At 34.9% G+C, this 18,889-nt stretch overlaps 1 protein-coding gene across 1 annotated transcript in view; it reads left to right on the top strand.

Annotated features, from left to right (window-relative positions):
• Positions 1 to 18,889, top strand: part of COL24A1 (collagen type XXIV alpha 1 chain) — a 396,587-nt gene that overhangs the window by 130,299 nt on the left and 247,399 nt on the right. Inside the window, exon 19 of the mRNA XM_027114231.1 lies at positions 4,094 to 4,147. Coding sequence (XP_026970032.1) covers positions 4,094 to 4,147 — 54 coding nt within the window. The remainder of the gene's footprint in view (positions 1 to 4,093; positions 4,148 to 18,889) is intronic.

The raw sequence follows: 18,889 nt of genomic DNA, 5'->3' as shown, positions 1-18,889 counted from the left end.
TTTAACCTTTGACCATCAATTAATTGAAATAAAAGGATACCATGTATTGTCGTTAACTTGAAGCCTAAGAAGCTATAAAACCAAAGTTACTGAATAATTAAAAACATTTAAATGAAAAATGGTTAAAACATGAGTTAAAGGTATTTATCTGCATATTAAAAATCATAATAATTATTATAGCTAACATTTACTGAGTGCATACAAAGTGCCAGGTGCTCTTCTAAGGTCTATACGTCTAATTTAATCCTTAAAACAATCATACGAAGTTGGGACTATTATTATTCCTATTTTACCAATTAGAGAAACTGAGACACAGAGAGTTAAATAACTTGCCCAAGGTCCCATAGTTAGTTAGCCACCTGGGAAAACCTAGGAAATCACATATGTCAGAGCCCATGCACTTAGCCACTGTGCCATAGTGTTCTGGGCTTTAATGTTTTAAGATTGTTTTAGGGTTGTTTTTTTTTTTTTTTTTTTTTTTGCGGTACGCGAGCCTCTCACTATCGTGGCCTCTCCCGTTGCGGAGCACAGGCTCCGGACGCGCAGGCTCAGCAGCCATGGCTCACGGGCCCAGCCGCTCCAGGACCGGGGCATGAACCCGTGTCCCCTGCATCGGCAGGCGGACTCTCAACCACTGCGCCACCAGGGAAGCCCCATTTTAGGGTTTTAATATTGATTACAACTCTGTGAAGGTGATTGTAGATACAAAAACTTAGATATAATATCATAATTTATTAATATAACATTATAAAAGAGTGTTGTTTTCCCAAGCAATTCATCACGTTCCCTCTAACTCCACCCTCTCATCTTTGGATTGTTTATTTTTGCATCAAAGGAAGCAGCATTAAGTTACGTAACTGTACATACACCATTCTTTATGACTTCTAACAGTGACAGCATTTCATATACATTTCCCAGGAATTATTTAATCCAAAGAACAATTTTCGGCATCTATTTATCTAATGACGTGTTGGTGGTGAGTTTTGCCTTAACTAGTTTTCACTCAGTCAGCTATCTACCCAGACTTGTGCCGTGGTGTTGAATCTCAGAAGGGGCACGAGTATAGGTCAAGCTAACAAAAAGCTTCTATTTTTCAAGGATGATTCTAAACCACGTAAAAGAAACTTTCAATATCTGCAGTGATTGACCTTCTTATATCTTCATTTTTTTCTAATGTGAGGGTTTTCTAACTTTTGATAACAAGAAAAGGAAGTGGTATGACACATTTTCTAAGGTCAATACTAAGTAATAAATAATTGATATTATTCTCCTACGCTTTGTAATTAATTACTTGAGAAAACCAGAGTCAAATATCATGCTTATATAAGGTAAACCTTTTTAATGTCTTCCTTACTCTTTGATTCAATTTATATTGATAGCATGTTTATTGGGGTGGGAGAGGGGGAATTGCTGGTCTGAATAACATGTAGATTTTAGTTCCAGCCCTGACACTGACCTGCTGTGACCTTGGACATTTAACCACCATGGTATCCAGTTTCTCGTGTTTAAAATGGGAGTCAGGCTATATCATATGTAAGGTGCCTTGCAGCTCTGTGACTCTTTAATCCTCTCTTAGTAATAATGCTTCCCAACGTTGCTCTAGTCTAAGCTAAAGCAAAGACAGCCTGTGTTACCTTTAACACATTGTCTTAAAACCTTAAATTTTTGTTTTTCCTGGGATCACCAGAAACTCTAATGTGGTTCTTTAAGGCAGTGATGCAGGGAACATGAAATGGTGAGCGTGAGGCTTCTGCTTGCTCGTGTTATACCTTTTTTGTACTATTCTAATAATATTTTAATGTCAGCAAGGATTAGCTTGGTAGGAAACAGTTGGCTATTTTTTGTTTCTTTTAATCAAATCTTCAAAATATACATACTTTGGACTGAAGATAGGATAGGGACTTATGAATTAATATTTATGAGATGGCCTGGCCTTTAGACTTTCACTTTATTTATCACTTGTTTCTATCTATTGTTAGAAAAAATTGTAGTTGTTTGACTTTCCTCGTTATGGAAGGAGACACCTGTTTAATGAAAAATTACATACACAGTATCAGTAATCATATTAAAAATAAATTATACAAGTTAGTGCCTATCTAAATCATTTGTTTACTATCATGCAAAGAATGCCAGAGTCATGAGAACGTCTTTCTTATTTTATATCTCCTACTTTTGGTTTTCTGTTATATAAAATGTTGGTGTCACTGATACTGTTTCCAAATGGATCTAAGTTATAACATAAAAGAATGTTTTCAAGATAAAAGAATGTCCTGATCCAGAAGGATTTTAACATTCTGGAATAGGGAAGCTCTTACCTTGCAAGTATTTAAAAATTAGAGGAAACTACCAATCTGAAGCTGTTAAGAAATATTATTTTTTTTAAAAAGAGAAAATAAATCCAATTATGTCCTTTCCATTTTTTTTAGCTAGAAGTTGCTGTCATTTGTAGAAGTTTACTTTTAATCATTATTCAGTTCTCTAAAAGTTACTTGAAAAGTCAGTTTTTATAAAGGAGAATTGACATTCAAGGAAACTTGCCATTGAAGTTTTTCAAAATGAAATTTTTTTCTGAAGGATCAATAAAATTATTCCACAATTTATATTTTTAAATATCAGGTTGCCAATCAACTTTTCTGAAAACAAAGTCCTAGTGTATGCTGATTTTTCCTCAAGCTTGTAAATTTAGTGTCTTGTTTAGATTTTGCCACTAGAGGGCCTCAGTGAGAACTTCATCTCTATCTCTTGGAGGTAATATTCATTTTAAGAATTTGACTCCCTTAGATACTGATTATGATGGAGTATGATGGATTATAATTTTGTTTATTTAGGGGAACTTCAGTGAAGTTCTGCATAATACTTTATTACTTTTCTCTAGATTTGATTGCAGTAGTTGTATTGTGTACTGTTTAAGTCCAGATACTCTAGCACTCTACGAGACTGAATTTAGTACATATGGAAAACTGTGCTTTACTTCTTGGAAAGTGGATAAACCCATATTATACATAAAATTTTATGTATAAGAAATGCAAGCAATTTTATATATTCTGAGACCTATTTAAGTCAAATTTAAAACTCACATAGAAATTTAATATGACAAATAATGAATTCAATATTTTTTAATGAAAACAAGGGTATCAGACTACCGGCCTCCCCTGTTCTGTAGTTTCCTCTCTTGAGAGCATCACCAGCCCTCTCTAGTAGCAGGCTTTTACCCACTTCTCTTTCCTCGGACCTTCTTCTCCAGCCCTGATTTCACATTGCTAGCCTGAATGTCAGAAAATGGCTGCAGAGTTATTGAAACTGAGTCCTCAGAAGTTTAGTTAAAGGATTAAAGCAATCTAGGAATTCTAGGTATCATCCAGGAGAGGAGAGAGGATGTGAAGGGAAGGATTAATGGTTATAAAATTGATTAACATTTAATGAGTACTTCCTATGTGCTAGGCACTGTGCTTAACACTTATACATTTATTGTCTCATTTAATCCTTACAATGACTCTGTAAGAATGTTACTACTGTTGTTATTATTCGTGTTTTATTGGTGAGACAACTGAGGCTGAGAGATTAAGCAACAAGGATTTAAATCCAGGTGATTCTTAATTACAAAATCAGGCCCCTTATAGTTATGAAAGGAGAAAGGAATTTTCAGAGACAGAGGACCCTGGCTATTTATGGAAACAGTTCTTCATCTAGAGTTCCCTACTTTGTTAAGTCAAAGTTTACTGTCTTATCTCTGGGTAACACATACCCACACACACAATTTTTTTCCTTGATTTGATTTCCATTAATTTGTTTGTAGCCCTAACATTTAGGAGTAAATACATATATATATATATATATATATATATATATATATATAGACATATCTCTATATAATAAGTTTTCTACAATGATGATGGTTATAAATTCTTTCTGAATAGTCATTAAAACTTTGGCATATTATTATATATTGAGTGTTGTTTGCCAGAAAGTCTTTACAACTTTGTGTGGCATAATATATTTAGTGCTTTTTGTTTACCATATGTTTCCTTTTTAAATCATATTTATTAAATTAATGTTTATATTTTGATTTCTCCCACCCACCCCCACGTTTTAGGGCCAAACAGGTAACCCAGGACCCCAAGGACCATCTGGCTCTCAAGGACCAGAGGTAAAATGTTGGTGGGAATATAATTAATTTAAATAAATATAGAAATTAAACTTGACTAGTAAAACATGCTTTTACGTAATAGGTTTAAGAAAGATTCTCTTTAAAGTTGATGTCTTTGAAAATAGTTTGGACTAAATTTTTTCTGTTATGTCAGGAGGTATGCAACAGTGATCTCTAGAAAATAGAAAGGGTATTAGCTGCATTGTAGTCCTGGTTAGGTCACAGCTGATTTATTTGTTCTGCACAATGACTACTAATAACACATGCTTGGAGCTTGAAATCAAATTTCAGGACCTAAACGCCATTGAATTTTTAATGCAGAATGCTTCCAATTTTTTAATATGCATATATCATTTGGATCTCATATTCTAGAATAAATACAATTAAGTCTGTAGCACATATATCAGGTTTGCTTGTATATTTGAAGTTCTTACTTTGGCTTAATGCTTGATGTAGAAGGGCTTTTTCTTTTCTTAAGACTACATAGGACATAAGCTTCTGAGGTGAAACATTTAAGTTTTTTTAAAAAAATTATTTGAGTCAAAGATATACTACATAGAGGTAAAGCTTCTGAAGCTCACCCTAGTTCAAAAATATAAACCAAAACATATGCGTACATAAACATATGAATACACATTCACAACTGATCCAGAGTCATAGAGGCAGCATTAACAGTGAGAAAGTGAATTTGGCTTCACAATAAATAAATCAGAGCAATAAAGTCCCCATAGTGTCAAAGCAGTAGGCATAGTTTCTAGGAATAGTACCGTCCTGGTGCTTTCTCCCTCTCTTTGTAAACTGTAAGGTCTATTTCTTATTGCACAGCTGTCTTTCGGGGTTGGTTGATTTCTTTAGCAAATACCTATTCTTACTTATTGTCTAATTTAAAAACGTATTGGATGTTGATAGTTCAAAAATCTAAAAAACTACATTGTATCTACTTTTAATAATAGAGAGGTAATAGGAGGTAAAATACAGCAATGTATTGATGTCATCATTCTGGGAAGAAGGAAATTGTTTTGAGTAATAAAACTGATTAGTAACAAAGTAGTAATTAACAGATTAATATAAGTTTATCTTTTATGAGCCTACATTCATTTAATCATTTGTCATGAAAACCTTCCTGGAATGAATCATATTTACCTGTGTTCTCATACTGAGGATACAGAACCTAATTTATCTTTTATTATCTTTAAAGGTTAATTTTATGAACATGGATTATTCTGTTGTAATTTTAGTTACAGATGGTATGTGTCCTAGGAAGGACTGTGTCACCTCCTTGTTATCAGTATGGCTTTGGACCATACTGATATAAAGCCAGGTTAAAGGATGCATGGGCCATGTTTTTACTTATTACTTAATTTTCCAAAAATTTTTCTTCCTCTGTTGCCTTTGAGATTTTATGATTTGCAATCATGATTCAAAGCATTGCCTCATTGTCTTTGACTCCTGCAAGGTAGTAAGCCCTAACCTATGCCCATTCTTCCTCCTTACCTATTTTAAGTTTTTTGATGCGGCTAAAGATGTAACCTGTATTCTCTCAATAATTGGTGCCCGGCTGTTTGGGAAATGGGGCCTAATCCAAAGATCATAACTTCTTCTTGATCATAAGAATATAGGATGTAGGATATCATATATGAGGCAACAGCTCTATTTAAATACTTCTTGACATTAGGCTTTTAATAGAATTGTATGTCTAAGAATTTAAAATAGCATGTTTAACAGTATATCAAGCCCGAAAAGTTTCTACTTGCACAGTAGATGAATTTTCTTAGGTAAAGGATCTTATATGTTGTGCTGTATTTTGACTTTATCCTGTAGACAGTGATCAAAGATTTTTAATCAAAGGAATGAACTTATCAGACATGCATTTCAACATAATTGTGGTAGAAGGAGTAAAGATAAGAGAGAACGAGAGAGGGAGAGATGACAGAACTAAGGCTGCTTGGGAGTATAATACAAGGCCAGGGGATTAATGATGAGGGCCTGTAATAATAGGGAGGAAAGGGTGGCTTCAAGAAATAATTAGGAAATTATAATTCACAGCAGTTGAATCACTCAGTTCAGTTCATTCAGCTTGTGTGAGAGAGGAATAAAAGACAAGTTTAATAATTTTTGCTTGAACAGTTATGTAGAATGTAGATCACCATTCTAAAATTAGAGAATAAAAAAGAAGGAGGAGGATACTCAGGGTGGGTGGAGATAATGCTTTGGTTTTGATTTTGTTAGGGCTGAAGTGCCTATAGGACATACAGGAAATTAGTCTCATAAGTGTATAGAAAATTGTAGACCTGACACTCAAAAGAGTGAACTAGAGATACATGTTTGTATAGTCATCCACATAAAGGTATTAGATGATGCAGTTGTAATAGATGAAATAATTTAGGCTTTATAAAACAAGGTTTGAAAATACTACACCTGGACCCTCAACTCCAGAAGGCTATATTCTCTGTTTACAGTGCAATTAAGTTTTAAATTGACAGTGTTAAGAGCAGTAAAATAAACTTTGATAACTTAAAAACATTATGAGAAGAAAAAAAATCACAATGGAAATTACAAAATATTTCGAATTAAGTAACAAATCACTATAAAATCTAGTGTTGTACCTAAAGCAGCGCCTAGAGGGAAATTCACAGACGTCAGTGCATTTCTCTAAAAAGCAAGGAAGATCAAGAATAAATAAGTTATGCATAGCACAAGTATAGGGACTTGTTTTAAAAGGAAAAAGATGTTGAAAGAGGTCAAATAGGATAGAGTCTGTGTTCTCTGTAAGTAGGATACTAAATCCCAAGAGTGGGAGAAAGGTGTGCATGCAGAAGGAGGGCGCTTGAAGAGTTCTGTGAGGACTAAGTAGGGAAGGGAACCAGGGACTAGTAACAATTTCTGACTTGTGTTAAAAACTCAGCTGAGACTGAAAAACCTTTTCCCCAAAATACAGCCACAAAGTTCAGTACAGTTCACTAGAACCGAATTGCAAACTTGAGTCTCAACTTTCTACTGGGCAAAACAATGAAACATGGTCAGTTATATGCTTTTCTTCTCCCTTGGATAAAAACATATCACTTGTACAAAGGAAGGGCAACAATTCATGGTATTGTGTGATTTCCATATTTGAGTATAGATTGCTATCATAATGTCAAAGTACAATCCAGTAAAAGTAATCCTATTAGAGACCAAAATGATGGTCCTAGGTATATATTTCTGTGATAGCTTTTGTTAATAATTGGGTGATGAAAGGCTTAAGTTAATATCTGGAAAGTACAGTGCTTTTGAGATATCTTCTGAATGAGAATTGAGGAGTTAGCCTGAGTACCTTGAGCAAATTACTTGGAGTTTTTTTATTGTGAATATTGTGATATATATGTTTAATTTTATCTTTTCCTAAATGGCTTATCAATTGTCCCAGAACCATTTGTTAAGCAATTTGTCTTTGCTTCAGTGATTTTAAGATGCCACCCCTATCATATAGTACATTTCCATGGTCATTGGGTCTATGTCTGGACTTTGTTTTCTGTTTCACTCGAATGGTTGTCTATTCCTGTGCAATTGTCACATTATTTTAATGATAGAAGCTTTATGGTATTTTTTAACTTTATTGAGAAATAACTGGGAATAATCAACCAATATAATTGCATATATAAAAGTGTAAAATGTGATGATTTGATATACCTTGTGGAACTATTACCAAGATCAAGATAACACATCCATCACCTCACATAGTTAATTCTTTTAAATTAAAAAAAAAAAATCTTATTGGGGTATAGTTGATTTACAATGTTCCATTAGTTTCAGGTGTACAGCAAAGTGAATCAGTTAATATCTGGAATACATATCTGTTTTACATATAGTAATGTGTATATGTCAATCCCAATCTCCCAGTTTATGCCTCCCCACTTTTCCCCCAGGTAACTATAAGATTGTTTTCTACACCTGTGACTCTATTTCCGTTTTGTAAATAAGTTCATTTGTACCATTTTTTTAGATTCCACATATAAGCGATATCATGCGATATTTGTCCTTCTCTGACTTATTGCCCTCAGTATGACAGTCTCTAGGTCCATCCCTGTCACTGCAACTGGCATTATTTTGTTCTTTTTAATGACTGAGTAATATTCCATTGTATATTTGTATCGCATCTTTATCCATTCATCCATATGTAGATGGACATTTAGGTTGCTTCCATGTCCTGGCTATTGTAAATAGTGCTGCAGTGAACATTGGGGTGCATGTATGTTTTCGAATTATGGTTTTCTCCAGGTATATGCCCAGAAGTGGGATTGCTGGATCATATGGTAGCTCTATTTTTAGTTTTTTAAGGAACCTCCATACTGTTCTCCATAGTGGTTGTATCAATTTACATTCCAGCCAACAGTGTAGAAGGGTTCCCTTTTCTCTACACCCTCTCCAGCATTTGTTGTTTATAGATTTTTTGATGATGGCCATTCTGACTGGTGTGAGGTGATACCTCATTGTAGTTTTGATTTGCATTTCTCTAATAACTAGTTATATTGAGCATCTTTTCATACGCTTTTTGGCCATCTGTATGTCTTCTTTGGAGAAATGTCTATTTAGGTCTTCCATCCATTTTTTGATTGGGCTGGGGTTTTTTTGTTGTTATTGAGCTGCATGAGCTGTTTGTGTATTTTGGAGATTAATCCCTTCTCAGTTGCTTCATTTACAAATATTTTCTCCCATTCTGAGGGTTGTCTTTTTGTTTTGTTTATGGTTTCCTTTGCTGTGCAATAAATTTTTGTGGTGAGAATGCTTAAGATCTACTCTTAGCAACCTTCAAGTATATAATACATATTTTTTTTAACTATAGTAATGATGCTGTACATTAGATCCTCAGAACTTACTCTTCTTATAACTGAACATTTGTATCCTTTGACCTCCATCACCCCATTTCCTCACCCCACAGCCCCTGGCAACCACCATTCTATTATCTGTTTCTATAAAATTGACTTTTTTAGATTCCATATACAAGTAATAACATACAATATTAGTCTTTCTCTGTCTGGCTTATTTCACTTAGCTTAATGCCCTCCAGATTCGTTCATGTTGTTGCAAATGACAAGATTTCATTCCTTTTTGTAGCTGAATAATATTTCACTGTGTTTGTGTGTATTTATCACATTTGTGAGATATGTATATGATATATATAGATATGATATAATGATATTCACATTTTCTTTATACATTCCTCTGTCGAAGAACATTTGTTTCCATACCTTGGCTATTGTGAATAATGCTGAATGAACATGGGGGTGCATATATCTTAAAGAGTTAGTGTTTTCATTTTCTTTGGGTAAATACCAAGAATTGGAATTTCTGGATCATATGGTAGTTCTATTTTTAATTTTGGGGGGGGAACCTTCTTATTGTTTTCCTTAGTGGCTGTACCAATTTATATTACCACCAACAGTGCACACAACTGTTCCCTTTTCCACATTCTTGCCAACATTTGCTATTTCTTGTCTTTTTTTTTTTTTTTTTTTTTTTTCCTGTACGCGGGCCTCTCACTGTTGTGGCCTCTCCCGTTGCGGAGCACAGGCTCCAGACGCGCAGGCTCAGCCGCTCCGTGGCATGTGGGATCTTCCCAGACCGGGGCACAAACCAGTGTCCCCTGCATCGGCAGGCGGACTCTCAACCACTGCGCCACCAGGGAAGCCCTTGTCTTTTTGATAATAGCTATTTTAACAGATATAAGGTGACATCTCATTGTGGTTTCGATTTGCATTTCCCTGATGATTAGGGTTGCTGAGCATCTTTTCATGTACCTGTTGGCCATCTGTATGTCTTCTTCGGAAATATGTCTATTCAGATCCTGCCCAATTTTTAACCAGATTGTATTTTTTTGATGTTGAGTTGTACGAGTTCTTTATATATTTTGGATATTAACCCTTTATTAGATATATGGTTTGCAAATATTTTATTAGGTTTGACTTACATCTATGAATTAATTTAGGGAGCAGTGACATTTTTATGATATTGAGTCATCCTCTTAAAGAACAATGGATGTCTTTCATTTGTTCAAATCTGCTTTTGTATTTTTCAGGAATGTTTTAAAGTTTTCCTCATATAGGTTTTTGTACATGTCTCATTAAATTTGTTCCTATTTTTTGTTGCTATTATAATTGGGATTTTTCTCTACCATTGTACTCTCTAACAGGTTTTGTATGTATATGAAGATTATTGATTTCTGAATGTTAATTTTACATCCTGCTGCTTTAGTGGTTTATTGTCTTTGAGTTATTTTTACCATTGATTTTCTAAAGTTTTCTAGATGTACTCTCATGTAATTTTCAAACTTTTTTTATCAGTTCCCATACCTCTAATTCAGTTCCCTTGTCTAGTGGCATTGTAATACCTCTAGTACAATGCTGAAGAGTTGGAAGTAGCGTGCATCCTTGTCTTGTTCCTCATTTCAGTGGAAATGCTATAATGATTTCTCATGAAGTAAATGCTAAATTAAAATTAAAATATGCACATATTTTATCATGTTAAGAAATATCATCAATTTCTGAGTTTTTTAAATCAGGAATCATTTTTATAGTTTGTCAAATATATATAGAGAGTCAGATATTTGCTATATTTTCAACGTGTATAGAGATAATTATATATGTCTTTTTAGATATATTTATTGGTATATTATAGTAATGGATTTTCTATTAACTTTTGTATATAATAACTATTTCTATATAATTTCTGTACATTGACTATTTCTATATGACTTTTCTATTGCATTCTTGAAAATATTCTACTTTATCATGGCACATTATTTTCCTAATGTAATACTAATTATACTAATATTCATTAGTACTTCTGCATCAGTATTTCTAAGTGATATTGGTCTGTAATATTCTTTCTTTTTTTGGTACTTCGTCAGGTTTAGATATCAGTGTTATATTTATTTCATCAAAATAAATAGAAAGTCTTCTTAGTTTTTAGTGCTCTGGAATAATTTATGGAATACTGGGATTATCTTACTTGTGAGGCTTTGGTGGAATTTTCCTGTGAAACCATCTGGAATTGATGCTTTTTTGTGGAGTAGTTTCTTGGTACCTTTCTGTGTTGCTTCTGTGAAAATTAGCCTGCTTAGAATTAAGCTTTTTATCTCTAAAGGGGTTAGCTTTGTTAAAATGTTATTTTCTTAGGAAATTAGCTGTTTCACCTAGGTTTTAAAATTTACTTCCATATAAATCTGCAAAATAGTCTCATGATTTTTAAACTTTGTTTTAAGAATTCTCTCTTGTGTGCTATTTAAAATTTGTTAAATTTTTTATATTTGTGTTTTCTCATTTTTTCTCTTGATTAGGCTTGATTCAGTTTGTCTAGTATGTTAATTTTTTTCTCAAAAAAACCCTGAAATTTTTATTTACTGTCTTCTCTTTTTCTTTTCTTTACATAATTAGTTTCTCTTTATATCTCCATTATTTTCTTGAGATTCTTTTGGTTTATGTTGTTCTTTTTCTTTTTGAGCTGGGAATGTAATTTATTTTTATTCTTTTATTTTTATTCCTAAAACTATTAAGAGCCATGCCTTTCCCTCTGATCATTGCTTTAAATGTATCCCATGTATTCTGGTATTGAGTATTTTTATTACCATTATTTTTTAGATATTTTGTAATTTCAGCTTGTATCTCCCTCTTAACCCAAGAGTTATTTAAGAAGGCTTTTTAAAATTTCCAAGTGGGAGAGCCTATTGGTTTTGATTTTGTTAATAATTCCTTGTTTCATTACACTGTTATCATAAACTGTTCTGTTTTATGGAACTTAGCAGTCTGATTTTTTCTTTGTGACCTAATATATGATCCCTTTTTGTGACTGTTCAATATGAACTTGACAAAAAGGTATATTTTTATTATCAGATGTGAAGTTCAGTGTATAGTGACTTGCTCTTCCTTATTGATTATGTTCTTTACTTTTTGGCTGTATCTTCACTTATTTTTGGTCTGATTGATCTGTTTTAATGGGATGGACTGTGGCTGTCTACCCAGCTGCTTTGGGGCCACAAATGGTACTTATTTCTCCCTCCTTCACTATCCATTTTAAATTCCCCTCACCCTCAGCTGCCTCCTCAGTAGGTCTTGGTGACTTATCTGGTAGTATAACCTAAACCTTCAAGACTGTAGGGCAGTTCCAAGATGCGTTGATTGTATCACCTGTGTTTCATGTGTATTCCTTCCTGCCTTTTTTGTGTAAAGCAGTCTTTCTTCCTTTTGTTTTTCAGAGTCAGTTAACCATGCCAGTTTGGTGACTCCTCTTTTTGTTTGCTCATATCTTGTCATAAAAAGTCTAAAGTGTCCTGGTAGCAGCTGTAACTTTTAGTTTGTTAGGACCTTTGATGTGCCTCCTGTCAAGAGAGAGCCCCTTTGGGTATCAGGATCTCCAACCCTGAAGAGTCCAAGGTTGTGGAGACAGAACGCACAAAATGTACTGTTATTGGAAGTGATAGCAGATAGGACCACACCTGCTTCTACTTCTTGGTTTAGGACTCATATATCCTTCCTATTAGGGACAAAGCATCATATGGAGGTCTCTGATTTAATAAATACACTGTATCCCAAAGGGTGGTACTCCATCCTTTCATATTGTTTCCTCTGAGCTCGTTCTTCAGTTATAACTTTAGAAGGCAGTTCCAGTGTTCTGTGAGACCGGCTACCTCTAGATGGTGCAAGGTGGATTAAGACCAGTGGATCATATCATGGGCTCACTCTTATACCTCCTTCAGTGTAGGGATACTATGCTTTATGAGGTTCCATGCCTGTGGATCAGGCATTCTGTAATTCCCTAGATAGTGGTGTTAGTTAAACCTCTAAAGAGAGGAAAGGCACACTTTAAACTAAAATATGTATCTAACTCTGTAAAGATGATCTGCTGATACTGCCAGATTGAAAGGGGCCCACATGAATGTAAATTTTTTAAGTCTCTTTTTTAAAACATAAATTAAAAGGATGCATTTGCCAAATCAGTGACTACACACCATGTAAGGGAAGGCCTTAGTCATCTGCTTTGGTGATAATACTGCATTTGGGGCTGTGGTGGTCTAGTTATCTCCAAAATAAAACTGATTTCTGTATTGGCCAGTCTGACAAATTAAACAGTGCTATGATAGAGACTGCCACCCGTACATATTTTGGATCTTAAATGGTGGCACTAATCTCTGATATGCTCTCCACACACAATGTGATTGGCCGTCATGTAATTGTGAGTGATTGGCTGATCCTTAGAACCAAAGTTCCACCTAACGATAGGAGTATCCCTGCCTTTTTGGCTCCTTTATAGAAAATCCAGTTCTAATTATTCATTTTCAGGAGGTCTTTTAGAGATACCTATTTTATGTTAATCACCAAAAACACAAAACGATGGTGAGTTAGATTAAGTCCTGACTTTAAGGAGCTTATATTCAAGAAATTAATACTAAATTCAGACTATGTCAAAGCCTCCACTGTCTGTCTTTTTCCCAGACATCAAGATTAATTAGGTTTGATAAAATTAAAAATAAAAAATCAGGTCATTCTTTAATCGTCTAGAATCAGTGTCGTTCTCAGAGAAAATTATAAAACAGCCAAAGAATTTCTTTCCTGAGGTCTCTGGTCTCTCCTTTCTATATTCTCTCCCTGTTGGGTATGAGTTCTTGTCTATTTCAAACAACCAGTGTCTCTGTTTCTTTCCATAATTTACCCTTCTTATTAAAGCCTGTTTTTAGAGAAAGACCTGATAAATATATTTCACTCCCATCAGTAACTGGTTAACAGCTAACTGCAATATAATTCCCTCTCAAGGATATTTACATTTCAACACTAAACAGAAACCTGAAAGTAATGCAGTGAGTCTTGAGTATCATTTAGTGAGCAGGGAAAAATTTGTGGTTGATTAGAAACTTTGATACCCCTCAAATTAATCATATCATACAAGTGGTCACCTACACTACCAATAAGACAGGACAAGACTGGCCAATATTTCTTGCTAGTGCTTTCTAGTTTGGAAATTCAAATCTTCATAAGAGTTAGTAAAAGCAAAGCACTCTGAAGTTTTTGTTGTAAATGCTAAGTTGTTTGCCATTGGCATTGAAGAGAATTGTTCATCGTTAAAGACCATCTGAACAAATGTCACTTCAAAGTTATTTTCTTGCTTATTCTAGGTGAATTATTAAATTGCTGTAACAAAGAAGTCAATATACCTGTGCATTTAGCTCTTCACAGAACTGTAAATATTAGAGGTGTCTCAAGGTAAAACATTATGTACTTTAAAACATAAGATTAAAAATTTTTCCATAATCGTTCTTTGTTTTTAAGGAAAACATACGGAGAATGCTGTACAGGACTCTTTTCTATTCCTTTAAGCATGGTAATATCAATTTTAGCACTAATCACATGCTTCCTCCCAGTTCTGGCAGTAAACCACCTTCAAATGTGGTAGCAGGATAGTTACAATGTTTGTTGATTCAGCCGTTAACCTCCCTGGGCTACAGAGATTGCCAAATAGTTGAATTTTGGATGATGTTCTTGGTAAATGGGACCAGTTGTTTACTGTAAAAATGAGCTGAGACCACTAATCACAGAGATACCAGAAGTGGCCAAGCAGTGGGTCCTCTTTTTCCACCGTGGTGGTCTTCATTAGAGACAAAGACCAAAGTTTATTTGGAGAGTCTGCTCGTTAGTGAAGGCGTGCTTCTAAATGTCCATTTTAGCACTTAAGTGAACTTAACTGGAATGAGGCTGCCTGTGGCCAGCTACATTAGTTGAGTAGATCTTAGTGCTAATGGATTCCCTTCACTTAAACCAGTTACATCTTTGGTATCTTTTATCAACTGAGTTTGGTTGAGTAATTTGGTGTTTTTAGTTGTTACTCAAAAAGTAGTGCTGAAAGAAAACATGTGATTAAATCAGTCAATAAAAAATTGTTTATTGAGTTCCTACAGTGTGCAAGGCTGTGCCTAGTGAACACTGTGGGATATATACAAAAAGAATGTGTTATCCATAATTGGGGGAAATTTACAGCCTGCTTGAGAAAGACAAGATATATGCATATACTTGTTAATAATGGTAACAGCATCATGTGAGAATTAAATAAATAGTTATTATAGTTCAGTGTTAGTACAGAGAGTTAACAAAAGATAGAAGGATTAGGGAAAGGGTCTTGGAAAAGATGGATCTTGAATTAGATTGTTGATGAATAAAGGGCAGGAAAAGGGGAGAGCAATCCAAGCAGGGTAAATCACATGAGCAGAGCTAGACATCTAGGTAATATGCTTGGTGGATTTACAGACAGTGCATAAAACTGGCTAGCTGATGCAGATTTCTTGTGTTGGTTTAGAGTGACAGATAAGGTTATAAAAGTAGATTGGTGCCAAATTGCATAAGGCCTTTGATTCTAAGCTATACCAGAGGCACAGTATTCACTAGCTAGGTAGTCAGGCCTAATACCATAGTCATATTGTGGAAAAAAATATGGAATCTTCCCCTTCATCTCCCAAGTAAACCAGCCAAAGCTTTATTGATTTGCCTGGTTTCTGTCCATAACAGTCACAAATTTCTATCCTTTCATACTCAGTATAAGTGGCAGTCTCTATAACTGTTATCTGAAAGGGGATGGAATCTTCTGCCAACCTAGGATGAATCTTAGTACTGTTACTGTTAATAATAGTACTTAGTACTTTTGTTACAATGAGGTAGACCTGAGGCTGCTCACCAGATTTAGGAGGAAATCTTTCCATCCAGAGGAGAGTTAGCAACAACTAGGGCAACTGTCTTTGAAGATGCTTCCCGTTCCCAGTACTTGGTCTACAGCCATCTTTCCCAGTTCCTCCTTTTAGCAGGCAATAAAGTGCGGGACGATTTATTGCCTGGTTGACTGCACAATTTGGTCAAATTCACTGCCAATTCCCATTAACTCTCCTCATATCCTGTTATCATCTGGTGAAGCCCTCATACTTCCTCTTACAGAAAGCTATGTCTCCATCAGTATCCCGTCCTCATGACCTGAACCGTCAGGGACTGTGAAGGATCTGAGATTTTATCCTGTTTGCAAGCCAACAAGTTAGCCTGACAGTTTCAAAGATTCTGGTAGAAGACACAAGACTCCTGGGATAGAGACAAATGATAGTTTATTACTCTCAGCAATAGTAGTTTCTGGAGTATCAACATTTCTGCACTGACTCACTGAGCTTCAGTTTCCAGAGGGTGATATGAAGAGACCTTTGCATATACAGTGGGTTGCATTTCATAAGAAGAACTTGGAGCTTAAGGAAGCTGAATCTTTTATAATGGACAGCTATAAAAAAATAATGGGTTCCAGAAAAAGACATTATTATATGGACAGTAAGTGTTCCTGACTTTTGCTATAGGGGGAGACACTATCTCTATGTTTACTATACAAAATTCCCTGAAAAGAGACTGGTATGAGAAATGGTAAGTACCTCATTTACATAATGTGCAGAAATTCAAGAGACTATGGAGAATTGTCTCCAGCAACATGTTAAGGTAAATGTTGGCGGTATAAAGATGAGTAAGATACATTCATTTTCCTCCATGAGCTCACATTATATTGGAATAAACACGTCCATAATTATAATATAGTGCAATAAGTACTAAACAGCCATGTTAACAGAGTTCTGTAGGAATATAAAGGAACAGCTACTGATTTTGACTAAGAGAAACTATGAAAGGCTTCACAGATCATGATACATTTGAGTTAGTAACAAATTGTATGATGAAGGAACCTCAGGGGTGGAGGGAGTTAAGAAAGACTTCTGAGAAGCATGGTTGCTTGATCAAAGATGAAGACGTAGTAGGGACTTACCAAATGCAAGCAGAGGGCAAGGGCATTCCAGAACAGATATATGAGGAAGCTGGGTGTATTTAGAGAACTGCAGACAGTTCAGTGTTTTAGTCAAGTCTGTTTCCATTAAAAATGACAGAAACCTAATTCAAACAGTTTTCAGCCAAAAAATCAGGACTGGCTAATGTAGTCAGGAAGTCCAGCACTGCATGTGCCTAGAGGTTTGGCTAGATACAGGAGCTGGATGAATATAATCAAATTACTCTCATTTTCTAGCCTTATCTCTGTTGGCTTCATTTACAAACATTGTGGAACAGGTGGCTCTTGGCAACTCTAGGCTTATATTGCTCTAAGAGTTAGCAATCTTAGCAAAAAGAAAGCACTCTTCTTTCTCTGTAGCTCCGGCAGAAATTCTAAGGTAGGCTCCAGCCAATCTGACTGGGATTACATGGTCATCTTTAAGTCAATCACAACAGCCATGAAACAGGAATACTGTAATTGGCAGGATTTGGATCACCTAGGGGTATAGGTGATCCTATACCCCTAAAAACTGGGATGGGGACCAGAAGCACATGCACTGCAAACTGGGGAAGAGAGTAGTTCCCCAAACAGTTGGTGAGCAGATAAAAAGAAATGCTGTCTACATTTCACATTTTTGGTGCCCAATATCTGTATATACCCTTCTTCGCACTTACACAGGTTTTAAAATGCCTTTGGTAACATAGTGCATGTGGCTACCCACACAGATGAAAATACACTCTCCCTTCTCCAAAGAAAGATAACCCAATGTATTGGTCAGTTATTTGTTACAGCTCCAAGGCCAGGTTCTTTGGGTAAGGAGCATTCTCAGTGAGACCCAGATACAGGTCTACATCTCAACTAATCAGTATATGATTTTAGAAAGAAAACAAAATAGCCACACTATTCATTCCATTTGGAAAACGAGAGAATGAGAAACAACATAGAGTGGCCCAGGCCCATAGTTGTGTATTTAAACCAAACGTAGGCGATTGATACATGATAGTTCCTCATAACAGTATAAATCATCTTTTTAAATCACCCAACTTCCCACTCCCTGCCACAATCTTACACACACTGAAATGAGAACCTGAGGTAAAGATTCTCTGGAATATATCATACATTCTATGAAACAAGGGAATATCTTCATTCTGTAGTATATGTTCAGTACCAAGAACAATGCCTGACACATGGCAACTATGTGTTGAAGGAATGACTATATATTCTTAAAGATGCTCATAAGAATTCTAAATGAGTCATGTATATAGACAATGAGTACCTAAAATGATATTTATCTAAAGGTAAGTATCAAATCACAGTCATGTTATTATCTCCAAAACATTTTGAAATATGAGTTTCACTGATTTTTATCTGGGGACAGGTTTTCTAAGGTTCTTTACGTGGTTGCAAGCTATTGTCTACCAAAAAGCAAGTGGTTATCTAAAACATCCAATACCAACTACCTTTTTGCTTTACAGTTTTATTGAAGTATAATTTACATATAACAAGACTGCCTATATTTAAATTGTACAATTTGATAATTTTAGACATATGTTTAACTTGTGAAACAATCACTGAAATCAAAATAGTGAACTCATCCATCAAACCCCAAAATTTCTTTGTTTACCTTTGTAACCTTTCCTTTCTGTCCTTCATGTTCCTCCCTTCCTCAGTCTACTACTGATCTGCTTTTTGTCACTATAGGTTATCCAAACTTAAGTATCAAATAATGGTCAAAATAAATTATTTTAAAATTATAAGTTTAGTAATAGTTTTCTGTAGATTTCAGTAGGATGAAAGTAGCCTTTGCAATTGACTTTGTAGGTTTTTTTGAGTGACTTCAAATATACTGTGAATACTATTTAAGCAAAGTTTTATTTAGAAGAGAGAGTGTATGCTATGTCATAAAGGATTTTATTGTCTTTTTGGATTTTCTCTGAG

The sequence above is a fragment of the Aethalodelphis obliquidens genome, unplaced genomic scaffold, assembly GCF_003676395.1.
Source record: "Aethalodelphis obliquidens isolate GAN/ISIS:26980383/991018 unplaced genomic scaffold, ASM367639v1 scaffold13, whole genome shotgun sequence".
NCBI classification, from domain to species: Eukaryota; Metazoa; Chordata; class Mammalia; order Artiodactyla; family Delphinidae; genus Aethalodelphis; species Aethalodelphis obliquidens.
The sequence above is the reverse complement of the archived record's forward strand: the minus strand, read 5'-3'. Positions and strand labels throughout refer to the sequence as shown.